General features: G+C 36.5%; 2 protein-coding genes across 2 annotated transcripts; one reads left to right on the top strand and one right to left on the bottom strand.

Moving 5' to 3' along the window:
* The first annotated feature begins 73 nt into the window (after positions 1-73).
* On the top strand, positions 74-7,053 carry LOC116173234 (twinkle protein, mitochondrial). Its single transcript, XM_031490584.1, has 8 exons — positions 74-758; positions 804-1,021; positions 1,244-1,680; positions 1,734-1,884; positions 1,933-2,082; positions 2,133-2,321; positions 6,524-6,844; positions 6,893-7,053. The coding sequence occupies exons 1-8, from the start codon at positions 503-505 to the stop codon at positions 7,007-7,009; spliced, it is 1,839 nt and encodes a 612-aa protein (XP_031346444.1). The 5' UTR covers positions 74-502; the 3' UTR covers positions 7,010-7,053.
* An 899-nt stretch (positions 7,054-7,952) lies between these two features.
* Positions 7,953-10,133, bottom strand: LOC116173232 (protein SDA1 homolog). The gene is made up of 2 exons (XM_031490580.1): positions 9,432-10,133; positions 7,953-9,367 (listed from the first exon to the last, which is right to left on the bottom strand). Exons 1-2 carry the CDS (start codon positions 10,065-10,067, stop codon positions 7,991-7,993), a joined length of 2,013 nt encoding a protein of 670 aa, XP_031346440.1. The 5' UTR covers positions 10,068-10,133; the 3' UTR covers positions 7,953-7,990.
* Between the last annotated feature and the right edge of the window lie 2,117 nt (positions 10,134-12,250).

The following is a 12,250-nucleotide window of genomic DNA, read 5'->3' as shown; positions in this document are numbered from 1 at the left end:
CCATTCCTGGTTCAGTTGCAACAAACAAGTGGGTTTAGACAATCCAGGGTCTCTTGGCATATCTGGGTCTTCTAAGCTTTAAAACTCAATGGAAGCCAGGTTAGGAAAATCACCGGTGCCCTTCTCCGGGGCACTAGATCGCGTTACAACATTGGACTTGTAGGAGAGCCCACGTGCGAGTTCTGTGGAGAGGCAGGTTAAATCCAAGCATGTAGTCTGTCACTTGATCAAAGACAGACATCAGCTCCTTGATGACAGAACCGCTGAGGGTGAAGCAACTGGTTGAACGGGCTGTCCTTATGTAAAGAAATTTGTAATCACCCTGTACAGAGAGTGCAATCCCTCCCAAACAGCGTGTTTCTAACCTAACTTTTAGTTCATATTTTTATTAGTTTATACTTTTTATTTGTTAGAAATTTATGCCGGTAGTGATATCCTTTTTAGATGATTTTTGAGGATGACAATAAATATTCACTAACAAGAGCCAGCACGTAGCTATGATATGCGATTTACAACTTTATTCAAAAGTATGAGAATTTTGGCGACCCGATTAACGTCCAAAACATGCACGAGACAATTCAACGATATTTCTTTCGAGGACATTTCCGATATATCTCCCACTGTAATCAAACGAGCGCTTAACTCACACAAGCTTAGTTACGAAGAGGGCCACACATGCTTTCTAATTAACTGCCCCGTATGCCAGCGGAAGGCCAAATCGTTGAGCAACCCCAAACTTTTCATTAACAAAAAGACAGGTAAGGTGTACTGGTTACGTTAGCAATCTATTCGCTTTTTCGTAGGAGCATTCCAGTGCCCTTCGTGCATGTCCTTCGGCCAGTGGAATTCCCTCGAGTCTTATGTTAGTACGAAGCGGAGTAAAACGGCCGGGAAACCTACGTTGACTTCGAACTTGGAGGTCGTGTCTCAGTACCTTAAGAATATCGAAAATACCACAATACCCTTAAGTAACTTTTCCGAAGGAGACTTTGTCAAAATCTGCAAGGAATTTCAGCTTCCGGTACTCATTAATGTTCTATGAATCCAGGAGGCAGTATCAGAAGGTGTGCCCTTATTTCTACATTTTTATTTAATTGTGGAAATCAAAATCAGAATAGTGTGTGGCTCATTTTCGGTGCGTTCACTTTAATATAAACATTAACAGGTTGATAGAATAGGGGCACAATTTCTGTAGCTGCCTCTTGGGTTATATCTCAACTTGATTAACGGTAGATATCCACAGGACGTCTCATACTCTTTGCTTCAACATATCTCAATTAGAATAGACTTAGCCCACACGAACCTGTATTTCCCGCTTGAAAATGCGTTGTCGACGACCGTTGGTTATCGAATACTGCATAAAAAGCAAAATGGGCAGATAACGCCGAAAGTGGAGCCTTTAGTCGAATGTGAAGGTGTTTTGGCAGGTAAATCGACTAAGGTCAAAGACACCGCAGTTGTTGTGCCTAACCTGTCCGATTTTCTAATACTGCTGAACCAAAGATTATCCAATTATATAGTGTGTTTACCTAATGGTTTAATAAACTTACCGCAGTACATTTTACCTAGCCTGGAGAGATTTAGTAAATTGATTCTGTGGTTCGGTAATGACCTAAACTCCTGGGATTCAGCAAGAAGCTTTGCGAAGAAATTAAACGAGAAACGATGTCTATTCGTGAGGTAACCCGGTGTTTTGTTTTCATCTCGCACAAATTTTAAGGGTGTAATTTTAGGCCAACAGAAAATCAATTGTTACCTCATGATGCAGTCGAGAGGGACTTCAAGGCAATTGTCGCCGCGGCCAAGCCTATTTGGCACAAATCCATTACTACATTTTCAAGTTTGCGCGAAGATATTTTGTCTGATTTGCAAAATATTGATAAGGTTATTATCACATGCGATTTAATGATAATGTAATCGAAAAGTTTGTAGGTGCACGGTGTCAAATGGAAGCGCTTTCCTACGTTAACTCGTATTTTAAAAGGTCATAGAAAAGGGGAGCTAACTGTGATAACTGGCCCAACTGGTTCCGGTAAAACAACTTTTATTAGCGAATACTCGCTTGATCTTGCTATACAAGGTGTCAGTATAAGTCTACTTGCTTTAGTTAATTATTAATTTTGACTGTGCAGGTTAATACCTTGTGGGGAAGTTTTGAAATAAGAAATGTCCGTTTGGCTAAAACCATGCTACAACAAATGGTTGGTTTACCTTTGGACAAAAATTTGGAGAAGTTCGATACGTTTGCGGACGAGTTTGAAAAGCTTCCAATGTATTATATGACTTTTCACGGACAACAGGCGGTCAAAGTAGTAATGGAGGTACTATTTCTCATGAATTTTTTAACAATTATCAAAAAATCGTGATCGTCATGGGGGAAATTGCTGAAAATATTATGTATACCTTCTTACAATGTACCTTGTACCCTCCAGCGGTGGTTATTTAGCTTCCTAGCGCAGGCTAGGTGGAAATTTTCCAAGGTATATTGTCACCACCTTTACAGTGATAGTTTTGATACAAGTATTTTTGGCTAGAATAGATATCAGTTTCAGGGGATGATTTATTGGGGTTTAACTGCATAAGCGAGATGATTTGGGGTGTAGCCGAGGGCGTAGCGGTCATTTATTTTGTAAGCTGGAAATACCAGTTCCAGTAATCTTATATTTCATTCAATGTTGCCTAATTAATTTATATACAGGGTGTTTGTTATTGCAGAAACTAGCGGGATATCAAAAATGATATACTTATATGTAAGAGCCGATTTAATGATGCTATGCCCGTTATCACATAACTTAAAGAGTCAAGTGTAGGACAACTTATTTTTTCAAATAGAAAAAAATATTGAATATTCTTATTCTACATCGGAAAATAATAAACTTTCGAGAGAAACGGTTATCCCTACATTTACAATTGTTTGAAGACACTTCTAAAAGTGCTATTTTTGATTTGAGCTAGGAACTTGTTCTGTCAAGAATTTGGCACATTTTTTGTTGAGGGGTTCACCATCGAAAACTGCAAGTAGACAAATCATTTACTTAAGACCGAAGAGTGCACACAAAAAATACATGGTTTTCAAGTAATAAACTGAATGCAACTAATAGTATTGTCTGTGCCATCTTATGGATGTATATCGTAATAATAAGCTTATCGTTCACTGTGTCGGTTACAGTCTGAGACATACTGCAACTTGTTAGAAAAGGATGGCAATTTGCAACTTGAGTCTGCAGTGCAGTTTATATCACCGGTTTTGCATTTGCATTAATTTCTCATATGTCATTTGACAGTTCTCGTTTTAATTCTCATGTGCAACTACTTACATTTTACTTGAACAACCTCATGTTGCTGCCCACAGACACAGAATAACTGGTACTGTTTCTATATACAGGGTCGCTGGAAACGGTCGATTATCTGGGAAAATATACTAGTTATCGAAATATGTTTTATACAAAAGTTTTGGGGTTCTTCAAATTATAGACAGTAATAATTTTAATTATACAGGGTCGCTCATAAAAGCGCGACACACCAAAATTGCATTTTTTAAATAGAACACACTGTATATTATTCAGCAAAATTTGTAATGAGCATAATGTACCTAAATTCAATAGTTTCCAGGTTATCCAGTTTTGAAAATAAACGCTATTATTTTAAAATTCATTAATAAGAAAAATTAATGATTCCAAACAAACTTCACAAACTATTCGTTTCAGAATCACAGAATGATTTTAAAAGAAATTCGTTATTATAATTATTGTTCTATATTCAATACATTTTAAAGCAATACCTTTTATTTTCCAAACTCGATAACTCGGAACGAATTGCATTTGAATACATTGCTTACAAATTATGTTCAAAATTGAGAGAAGAATTGAAATATCGAATAATATACAGGGTGTTCCATTTAAAAAAATGCAATGTTGGTGTGCCACGCATTTATGACCAACCCTGTATAATTAAAATTACTACCGCCTAGTATAAATTAAAGAACCTCAAATCTTTTGTATAAAACTTTTTGATACCTTGTATACTTTAACATTATGTGACTTATCAAAAGCATTCGACTGTGTTAATCACAAGATATTGTTATCAAAATTGGAGCACTATGGAATTCGCGGAGTTCCGTTACGTCTTTTACAGTCTTACCTAGAAAACCGAAATCAAGTAGTCGAATACAATGGGCAAAAATCACAGAATAGGACAGTTTTACATGGAGTGCCACAAGGGAGTCACCTAGGACCCACGTTATTTATCATTTACATTAATGATCTGTTTTTCAATCTACATCACTGCTATACTGTGTTGTATGCAGATGACACTACCATGATTATCAAAAGCAACGACATGCTGGATCTTCTGCAAAAACAAGCGATTACAACTAGTGCTACAAAAGAATGGTTTAATTCATACATGTTAAGTTTAAATGAGGGCAAAAATCAAAACATTGTATTTACGTTAAGAAAAAAAACAACTATTGACAATAACAACAGAGCTTGTGTTAAACTTCTTGGTGTGTATATCGACTCTAACTTGCAGTGGAATGAACATGTAACGAACCTGTACTCTAGATTATGCTCGGTAGTGTATGTGATAAAAAAAACTAGCTCCAGTATTAGACATAATATCTTTAAGATCTTTGTATCTCTTCCATTCAGTCATGTCTTACTGCATAATAATATGGGGCAATTGTTCTTCAGCAAACAGAATCTATTCTTTAAAAAAAAGTTTTAAGAATCTTAAATCAAGTAAATCCATTGGAGCACTGCAAACCTTTGTTTGTTAAAAGTAATATACTATACTGTATTCATTTTAAGAAGGTAGCGGTAGAAAGCATAGGGAGGCTTTGACCTTCACTGTGATTGGTTAAAACACGAGTCAGTATTACAATGAAACATAAAACGACTGGTGAATTTTGTAAAGTGGTAGTTTATGTTGCCAACTAAACTGCCGAAGTGTCATTAGTTGATATTGTCAAAGATTTATTTCTGTTCGCAGTGCTGAATATTTCTACTTTACAATAATTTGGTGCCGTTTTATATTTTTCCTGTGTTTGTTTATCTTCAAACACAGTGCCATCTACTACCTTCTTATAATGAATGCAGTATAACAATGCCTAGATGTTACATTCTCGAAACTTTACTCTTTGCACGCAGAAATGTTGATAGGTGGATTACACATAGTCAAATTCATAAGTATGGAACCAGAAGTAATAACAACGTAATACTTCCACAGAGACGACTTGTAAAATCTCATAAAAGTTATGGCCTTGTTGCTGTTAAACTTTACAATAAGATGCCAGAAGACATAAGAGCTCTCTCTTATATTACATTTAAAAAAATGTTAATGAAACATGCTTTTTATTCTCTCCAAGAATTTGAAAAGTTAGATCTAAAACTGTCTTAGTTAGCCTTTGTTTTTTATATTTTTTTTTTGTATTGACATGATAAAAAAGACTTTGTATCTTTCATTATTGAATAAACATTATTATTATTATTTCCCAGATAATTGACCGTTTCCAGACTTATCAGCGACCCTGTACACACTTGCTGGGGAGCTAGCTCGAAATCTACTACTTGTGGTACCAATTTTAAGTGGTTGTTTTTCAAGAAAAGTAAGTTATACACCAAATGAAAACGTTGATAAATGCTGTTAAAAAATCGCGAACATTTGATAACTCCGTAAAAAATAATTCTTAGTCAATTTTTCACGAGCTTTCTACGGATATAACTAGGTTACGGTTGGATGAATGAAGCTGATTTTTTTACAGACTAATGGTAGGTACTGCCAATGACTATGACAGTGTTTTTTTTTTAAATTTTTTCTCTAATTGTAAGATTGTCTTTTTATTATGCAACATATAATATTATACAGATTCGTCCCAACATGACTTCGCTAGGTAGCACTAATTTTTTTACTACTTACATGACAATTATATTTGAAAATAGACACGACTATGGGGATGAAACGTCAAATTTTTAAGACAAAAAACAAAAAAACGCACAGAAATCATGTATTAGTATATCTAGTGGTCATTATGAAGTAGGCAGGGATTTGTGTGTATTGTTTTCCCTTCTGAAGGAGGCAAACAAATGAAGATTTTGCTGTCATATTAATTAATTAGAATATTATTGCTTTGCCTTCCGTATTTTTATTTGCGTTCGTGTGCGATGTATTCAACTGAAGAAAAGTTGATATTGTCAATTGGTATAGTACCGGTATCAGTTTAATTCTCTTTTGTGTTGATTACCTACTTGAAAATTAGTGGTTGGTTACATCCGATGCATATAAGATACAGTAAACAATCCTCATTTTTAACGCAGGATATGAAACTGAACATTTTAATTTTTGTGGAAGAGCATCACATAAAATAGCAAGAAAGCAGAAAAATCGATTGTACAAGTACAATAAAAATGCCGCAGGGATTTCCCCCTTCACGATACATTGTACTGAGTTGCCTTTATAACACAGTAAACAATTACGCGTCGTGAGCCACACAAACAATAATCTAGAATATCAACTTTCGGTATAGGCCGTAGAGCATGCACAGTACGTGTACGACATTTCTCACGTAATCATCGACAATGTCCAGTTCATGATGGGCATTAGCGAAGATCAGAAGCATATGGATCGATTTTGGAAGCAGGACGTCATTATTGCAGCCTTCCGTTCGTTCGCCACTAGGAAAAATTGTCACGTTACCCTAGTTATTCACCCCAGAAAGGAGAGAGATCTGGACGAATTGACGACCAACTCAATTTTTGGCGGCGCGAAGGCGTCTCAGGAGGCCGATAATATTCTAATAATACAAGATAAAAGCTTAACGCCTCAGCGTGGCAAAAAATATTTACAGGCAGGTGCCGAGTGCCTTTGAAGATTTTTTAACTTTCTCGTATTTTAGATTGCCAAAAACAGGTATAGCGGTGATATAGGGATTATGACTTTGGAATTCGATAAAACCGCCTTAAGCTTTGCGCAAAAAAAGAAAAAAGCGACAGAAGAAGCTGCGGACACTTAACAGTAGTATCTATATCTGTGATAGATAATAAACATTTGTCTACATCTTTTTTAGTCATTTCTAGAATTATGATGTTACCACTTCTCCTAGCCTCCCATTGGTCAATCATGAATTTAATCAAGTCCGAGCTAAGCTCCTGTAGAATGTGTAGTGTGCTTAACCCCAAGGTTATATGCTAACGGCACACTACAAAAACTCGGAAATAAAGTCAATCCTGCAACGCTTTAAAAATGCCACCCGAATGACTATATTTCTTACGAAACTAAATGGATCCCGCTTAAATTTGATATCAAAAACTGGCATGTGATCAAACAACGCTATTAACTCACTCAGATGTGACTCATCTTTGGTACAATAGTCTTTTTGTTAAGAGCAACATGACCTTGTAGGCAAATTTACGACAAAATATGTAGAAATTAGCGAATCGCAACTCATTTATCGTATATAGATTCTAAATCCTAGACTTTTGGTTAGCATAATCTCGTCCCCGAGATATGTAACTGGCCCCTCGTTCGGGGTTTCGCGCCTACAGTTGAATGTTAAACACAATCATGAAATTAGGTGCTGTAAATCATCCGTGAATGTTTCATTCATGGATAAAATGTTAATTACAAACAACTCGGTAATTTTCACATATTAAAAGAATGATCAAAATTTATATGAATATTACTTCCGGTCAAGACCATGTAATGGAAACATAAATTAAGTAACCTCATGCACTCGCAAGCAAGATGGACCTTCAGACTTTTACTGGCCATCTTCCGCTAAAATAGCTAAACAAAGATATAGCAGAAGATGCTCTGTGAACAGGCAGTGCATGTTATCCTATGTGATTGTGATCCTGCCACTAGACTCAACGTTTTCAAACAGGGGAAGTTAACCCCTAACAAAACAGTGGAAGAGAACCCTAAAGCTCTACACCTGATATATTTAACAAGTGAAATAGAGGGAAATAAACAGTTCTTTATTAAATATTTACAATTACTTCATTCGTTTCTGCTTAATTAGATAATTCCTTAATGCTATCTGTTTATCCTTGAAACTCCTTTTAATTTTCCCTCTCGCTTTATGTCTAATCATTTGATAATTTTTTGTCTTCTTCTTCTCACGATTAGTCTTAGAGCAATGTATGTTAACACGACCGTCCTTGTAACCAAATTTCTCCCTATCCTGCTGGCCTTGTCTAACACTTGCGACTCTCGTTTCCTTGTCGTGCTTTCGTTTCTTGTGCACATTTTCAATATCTCCCAGCTGTACAAACTCGGACGAAGTCGCCGCTGGATCATCTTCAATTTTGCGTTTCTTCCCTTTTCTGAGTGGATCAATTTGTTTCTGGACGTTTGCGAGGTCGATGCGCTTGAAATCTTCGTCTGTCAAAATGCGTTCCAATACCACATTTTTCGCCTGTTCCTGTTTTTGTTTTTTGACCTCGGGATCATCAGTGCTGGTTGTGTTTACGGCTTCCTCATCCGATTGAGGAATGTCCACCCATTCGTCGTCCGAATCTGACTCCGAGTTAATTTCAATGTCCTCCTGCTCCTCGTGGAGTAGCACTTCAGCACCGGGAATGTAGTCCTTGGCATCGAGCTGGGCATACTCTTTCGGTACGTATTCACCCATAGCCTCGGTTGGACGCCCGCGATGCTTTTTGTGTAACAACTCAGGTCTGACAGTACGAAACAGGTGCATGAGTGACCTTGCGGCCATCATCACGGGTCGCTCTCGGTAACTTTTATACTCTACAAGATCGGAAAGTAGATCGTTACTCATGGCCAACGGACATCGAGCGCATATTTCTCGGACTGCATTGATACCAATAGCCATTACATCGGACGAGTTGCGCTCAGTGATGAAGTTATTGGCGATCGTCTTTAGAAGAGGCTCCAAAACGTCGGGTGGTACCAGTTCGTGACTCGCTTGCGCGATGAACTGCAAAATACGAGTTACCTCTCGCTGATGCGGCTGCAAAAACCTTTGCAAATACGGGTAATAATTCAAAAGAAAGAGATTATTAAGACCAATGAGGCGAGATATCACGTCCAGCGTCATCAGCTTGACTTCAAAACGCTTCGTCGTCGTCTCAAGCTGTTTAAATAACTTCTCCGCCATACCCTGAGGGTCGTGCAGTAAATGAATGGCGGAAAAATTAAAAGCAGGAGGCTTTGACTTCTTATTGTGCGCTTTGGCTGCTAACTTCTTTACTTTTGATAATCGTTTTTCGCGCTTCTTGGTTTTTTTGTTAAATTTGTTTGCCATTATCACACTTTTCGGATTAATCTCCGGTTCTGAATCGGAGTCATCGGATTCCTTTTCCTCGGGATCTTTTCCAAGAAAGAATTTCAATGAGGCAACCATCACCTGAAGCAAAACAACATTGTTACAAAGGCCACTCAAATCAGAAACAAATAAAAAAGCCTTTTACCTTTGTTATCTTTGAGAAGCAACCCGTTGCGATTATGTTCACAGTTTTGACATCATTCCATATATTCTTCTTGTACAACTCGATCATTATATCCAAAGACATTTTCGCAGCCCTGGTATTGCTGTCTTTGAGCATTGTGAACATAAAGTTTTGTAGGGTCGCATTTAACTTGGCATTGCGATGTTTTACATTTAAATTCTTGATATCTGTCACAATGTGAGTTTCTAAAAATGAACGTAGGGCTTTGTCCTCGCATCTTAATAGTTTGAAGAAGAGCTCCAGCAAATCTGTAGGCGCTAACAAGTTTTTGTTCCTCAATAGTATTAGGGCGCGACAAAACGTCATTCGCATGGAATTATCCAACATTGTGTTGTGCTTCTGTAGCAGGTCGATGAGTTGTTGCGGAAACGTTTTTAAATCATTCGTGTAGCAGTGAGAGACTTGTGCCATAAACATCACGAGTTCATCTAACGTTTTATTCGGTTGTTGCGGATCCAGCTGGAAAACATCGATCGTGTTTTGAAAGTGTTGGAGTTGCTGCAGGAATTCTTCATGGTATGATTCTGGGTCACGTTTTATGAGGTTTTGTAACTGTGGTAAGTTTTCTGGTAGCTGATTATTGTGTCTTCGTACCATTTTCGCTTCATGGATGTAAATATTTACCACATGTAAAATTGTGAGGTTATAAAAGAATGGTTGGATTCGGTTAACAAAAGGTGGAGACTGTGTGAATGGTTGCGTTCTCATACGTATACTCCAGGACCGTACTCTATTTATTAATTAATGCGCATTTAACGAATAATGTTTGCAAGTTCGGGTTTCGGGTAACCTCATCAAGAGTTCTGCTGGACTATATCCAGAAGGCCTGGCAGTGGCCCTATATAATAGCAAGATGAGAGTGGAATCCTTATTCTTGCAAACAAAGCTGGGCAGTACTTTCAAAAAGTATTTGAATACTAAATAGTAAATACTACACAAATCAAAGGTATTTGAATACTAAATACTTTTAAGTCTAGCACAAGTGAATACTAGTTACAGATACATTGAAAAGTATTCGAATACTTTGAAAAGTATTCGAATACAGTAAAAAGTATTCAGATACCTACTTGTCACTCAAATACATTAAACATTTAAAATAGTATACTAGATAAAAGGCTTAATACTACTTAAAAAATCAAGTTATACTTTTTATGGGGTTAGCTTTTTTTATATTTCTATTGTTATATACAAATTTAAGGGGAATAAAAGCGTAATATTACTTATTATTATGTTATTATATAGGAGGTACCTACCAGGACCTTTCTTATACCAGTTATATCCTTAAGAATACGTGTACAGTTTTCAAAGCGATGGTACGTCGTGCACATGATACGTACGCCTTTCTGAAATTAATCCTAACGATTTTGGAACAGATCCATTTTTGACCATCCGTTTGTCCGTGCATGATAAAATTGTCTGAGATCGAGATCGATCGAGAGTCCATAATTTCAAACAGTTTGAAGATTGGGCTACTAGATCAAAAGTTACAGCCCTTTGAATTTTTTTTTCGAAATTGGTTTCTAGTCCATAACTTTTGATTGAGAAGTCTGATCGAAAAAGTACGAATTGTTTTGGATTCTACGCACCAAAATTAATAATAAAAAGTGTTTTCCCGAGAAATTTTGGTGTAGTCGATTTTTGGTAAAAAAGGAAGGTTATACACTGCCTTTTTTTGAGCCCCGAAAAAAAAATTGTCTCAGATCGACCCGGAAAAAAAATTTTCTTATAGAATGTGGCCTGTAGAATCCATAATTTCAAACAGTTCCAAGATTGGGCTACTAGTTCAAAAGTTACAGCCCTTTGAATTTTCTTTCGAAATTGGTTTCTAGTCTATAACTTTTGATTGAGAAGTCTGATCGAAAAAGTACGAATTGTTTTCGATTCTACGCACCAAAATTAATAAGAAAAAGTGTTTTCCCGAGAAATTTTGGTGTAGTCGATTTTTGGTAAAAAAGGAAGGTTATACACTGCCTTTTTTTGAGGCCCGCAAGATTCAGGTATAATAAAAAAAAAATTGTCTTAGATCGACCCGGAAAAAAATTTTCTTATAGAATGTGGCCTGTAGAATCCATAATTTCAAACAGTTCCAAGATTGGGCTACTAGTTCAAAAGTTACAGCCCTTTGAATTTTCTTTCGAAATTGGTTTCTAGTCTATAACTTTTGATTGAGAAGTCTGATCGAAAAAGTACGAATTGTTTTGGATTCTACGCACCAAAATTAATAAGGAAAAGTGTTTTCCCGAGAAATTTTGGTGTAGTCGATTTTTGGTAAAAAAGGAAGGTTATACACTGCCTTTTTTTGAGCCCCGAAAAAAAAATTGTCTCAGATCGACCCGGAAAAAAATTTTCTTATAGAATGTGGCCTGTAGAATCCATAATTTCAAACAGTTCCAAGATTGGGCTACTAGTTCAAAAGTTACAGCCCTTTGAATTTTTTTCGAAATTGGTTTCTAGTCTATAACTTTTGATTGAGAAGTCTAATCGAAAAAGTACGAATTGTTTTGGATTCTACGCACCAAAATTAACAAGAAAAAGTGTTTTCCCGAGAAATTTTGGTGTAGTCGATTTTTGGTAAAAAAGGAAGGTTATACACTGCCTTTTTTTGAGCCCCGAAAAAAAAATTGTCTGAGATCGACCCGGAAAAAAATTTACTTATAGAATGTGGCCTGTAGAATCCATAATTTCAAACAGTTCCAAGATTGGGCTACTAGTTCAAAAGTTACAGCCCTTTGAATTTTTTTTTCGAAATTGGTTTCTAGTCTATAACTTTTGATTGAGAA

This window comes from Photinus pyralis, unplaced genomic scaffold (genome assembly GCF_008802855.1).
Source record: "Photinus pyralis isolate 1611_PpyrPB1 unplaced genomic scaffold, Ppyr1.3 Ppyr1.4_LG6, whole genome shotgun sequence".
NCBI classification, from domain to species: domain Eukaryota; kingdom Metazoa; phylum Arthropoda; class Insecta; order Coleoptera; family Lampyridae; genus Photinus; species Photinus pyralis.
The sequence above is the reverse complement of the archived record's forward strand: the minus strand, read 5'-3'. Positions and strand labels throughout refer to the sequence as shown.

What these genes read in the sequence shown, in the direction of transcription:
- LOC116173234 (XM_031490584.1), top strand. Translation starts at nt 503, where the DNA reads ATGCGATTTACAACTTTATTCAAAAGTATGAGAATTTTGGCGACCCGA. An exon ending in TTGATCTTGCTATACAAGGT is followed by an intron (nt 2,083 to 2,132) that starts GTCAGTATAAGT and finishes TTGACTGTGCAG; the next exon opens with GTTAATACCTTGTGGGGAAG. An exon ending in CGGTCAAAGTAGTAATGGAG is followed by an intron (nt 2,322 to 6,523) that starts GTACTATTTCTC and finishes CTTTCGGTATAG; the next exon opens with GCCGTAGAGCATGCACAGTA.
- LOC116173232 (XM_031490580.1), bottom strand. Translation starts at nt 10,067, where the DNA reads ATGGTACGAAGACACAATAATCAGCTACCAGAAAACTTACCACAGTTA. An exon ending in GCTTCTCAAAGATAACAAAG is followed by an intron (nt 9,368 to 9,431) that starts GTAAAAGGCTTT and finishes GTTTTGCTTCAG; the next exon opens with GTGATGGTTGCCTCATTGAA.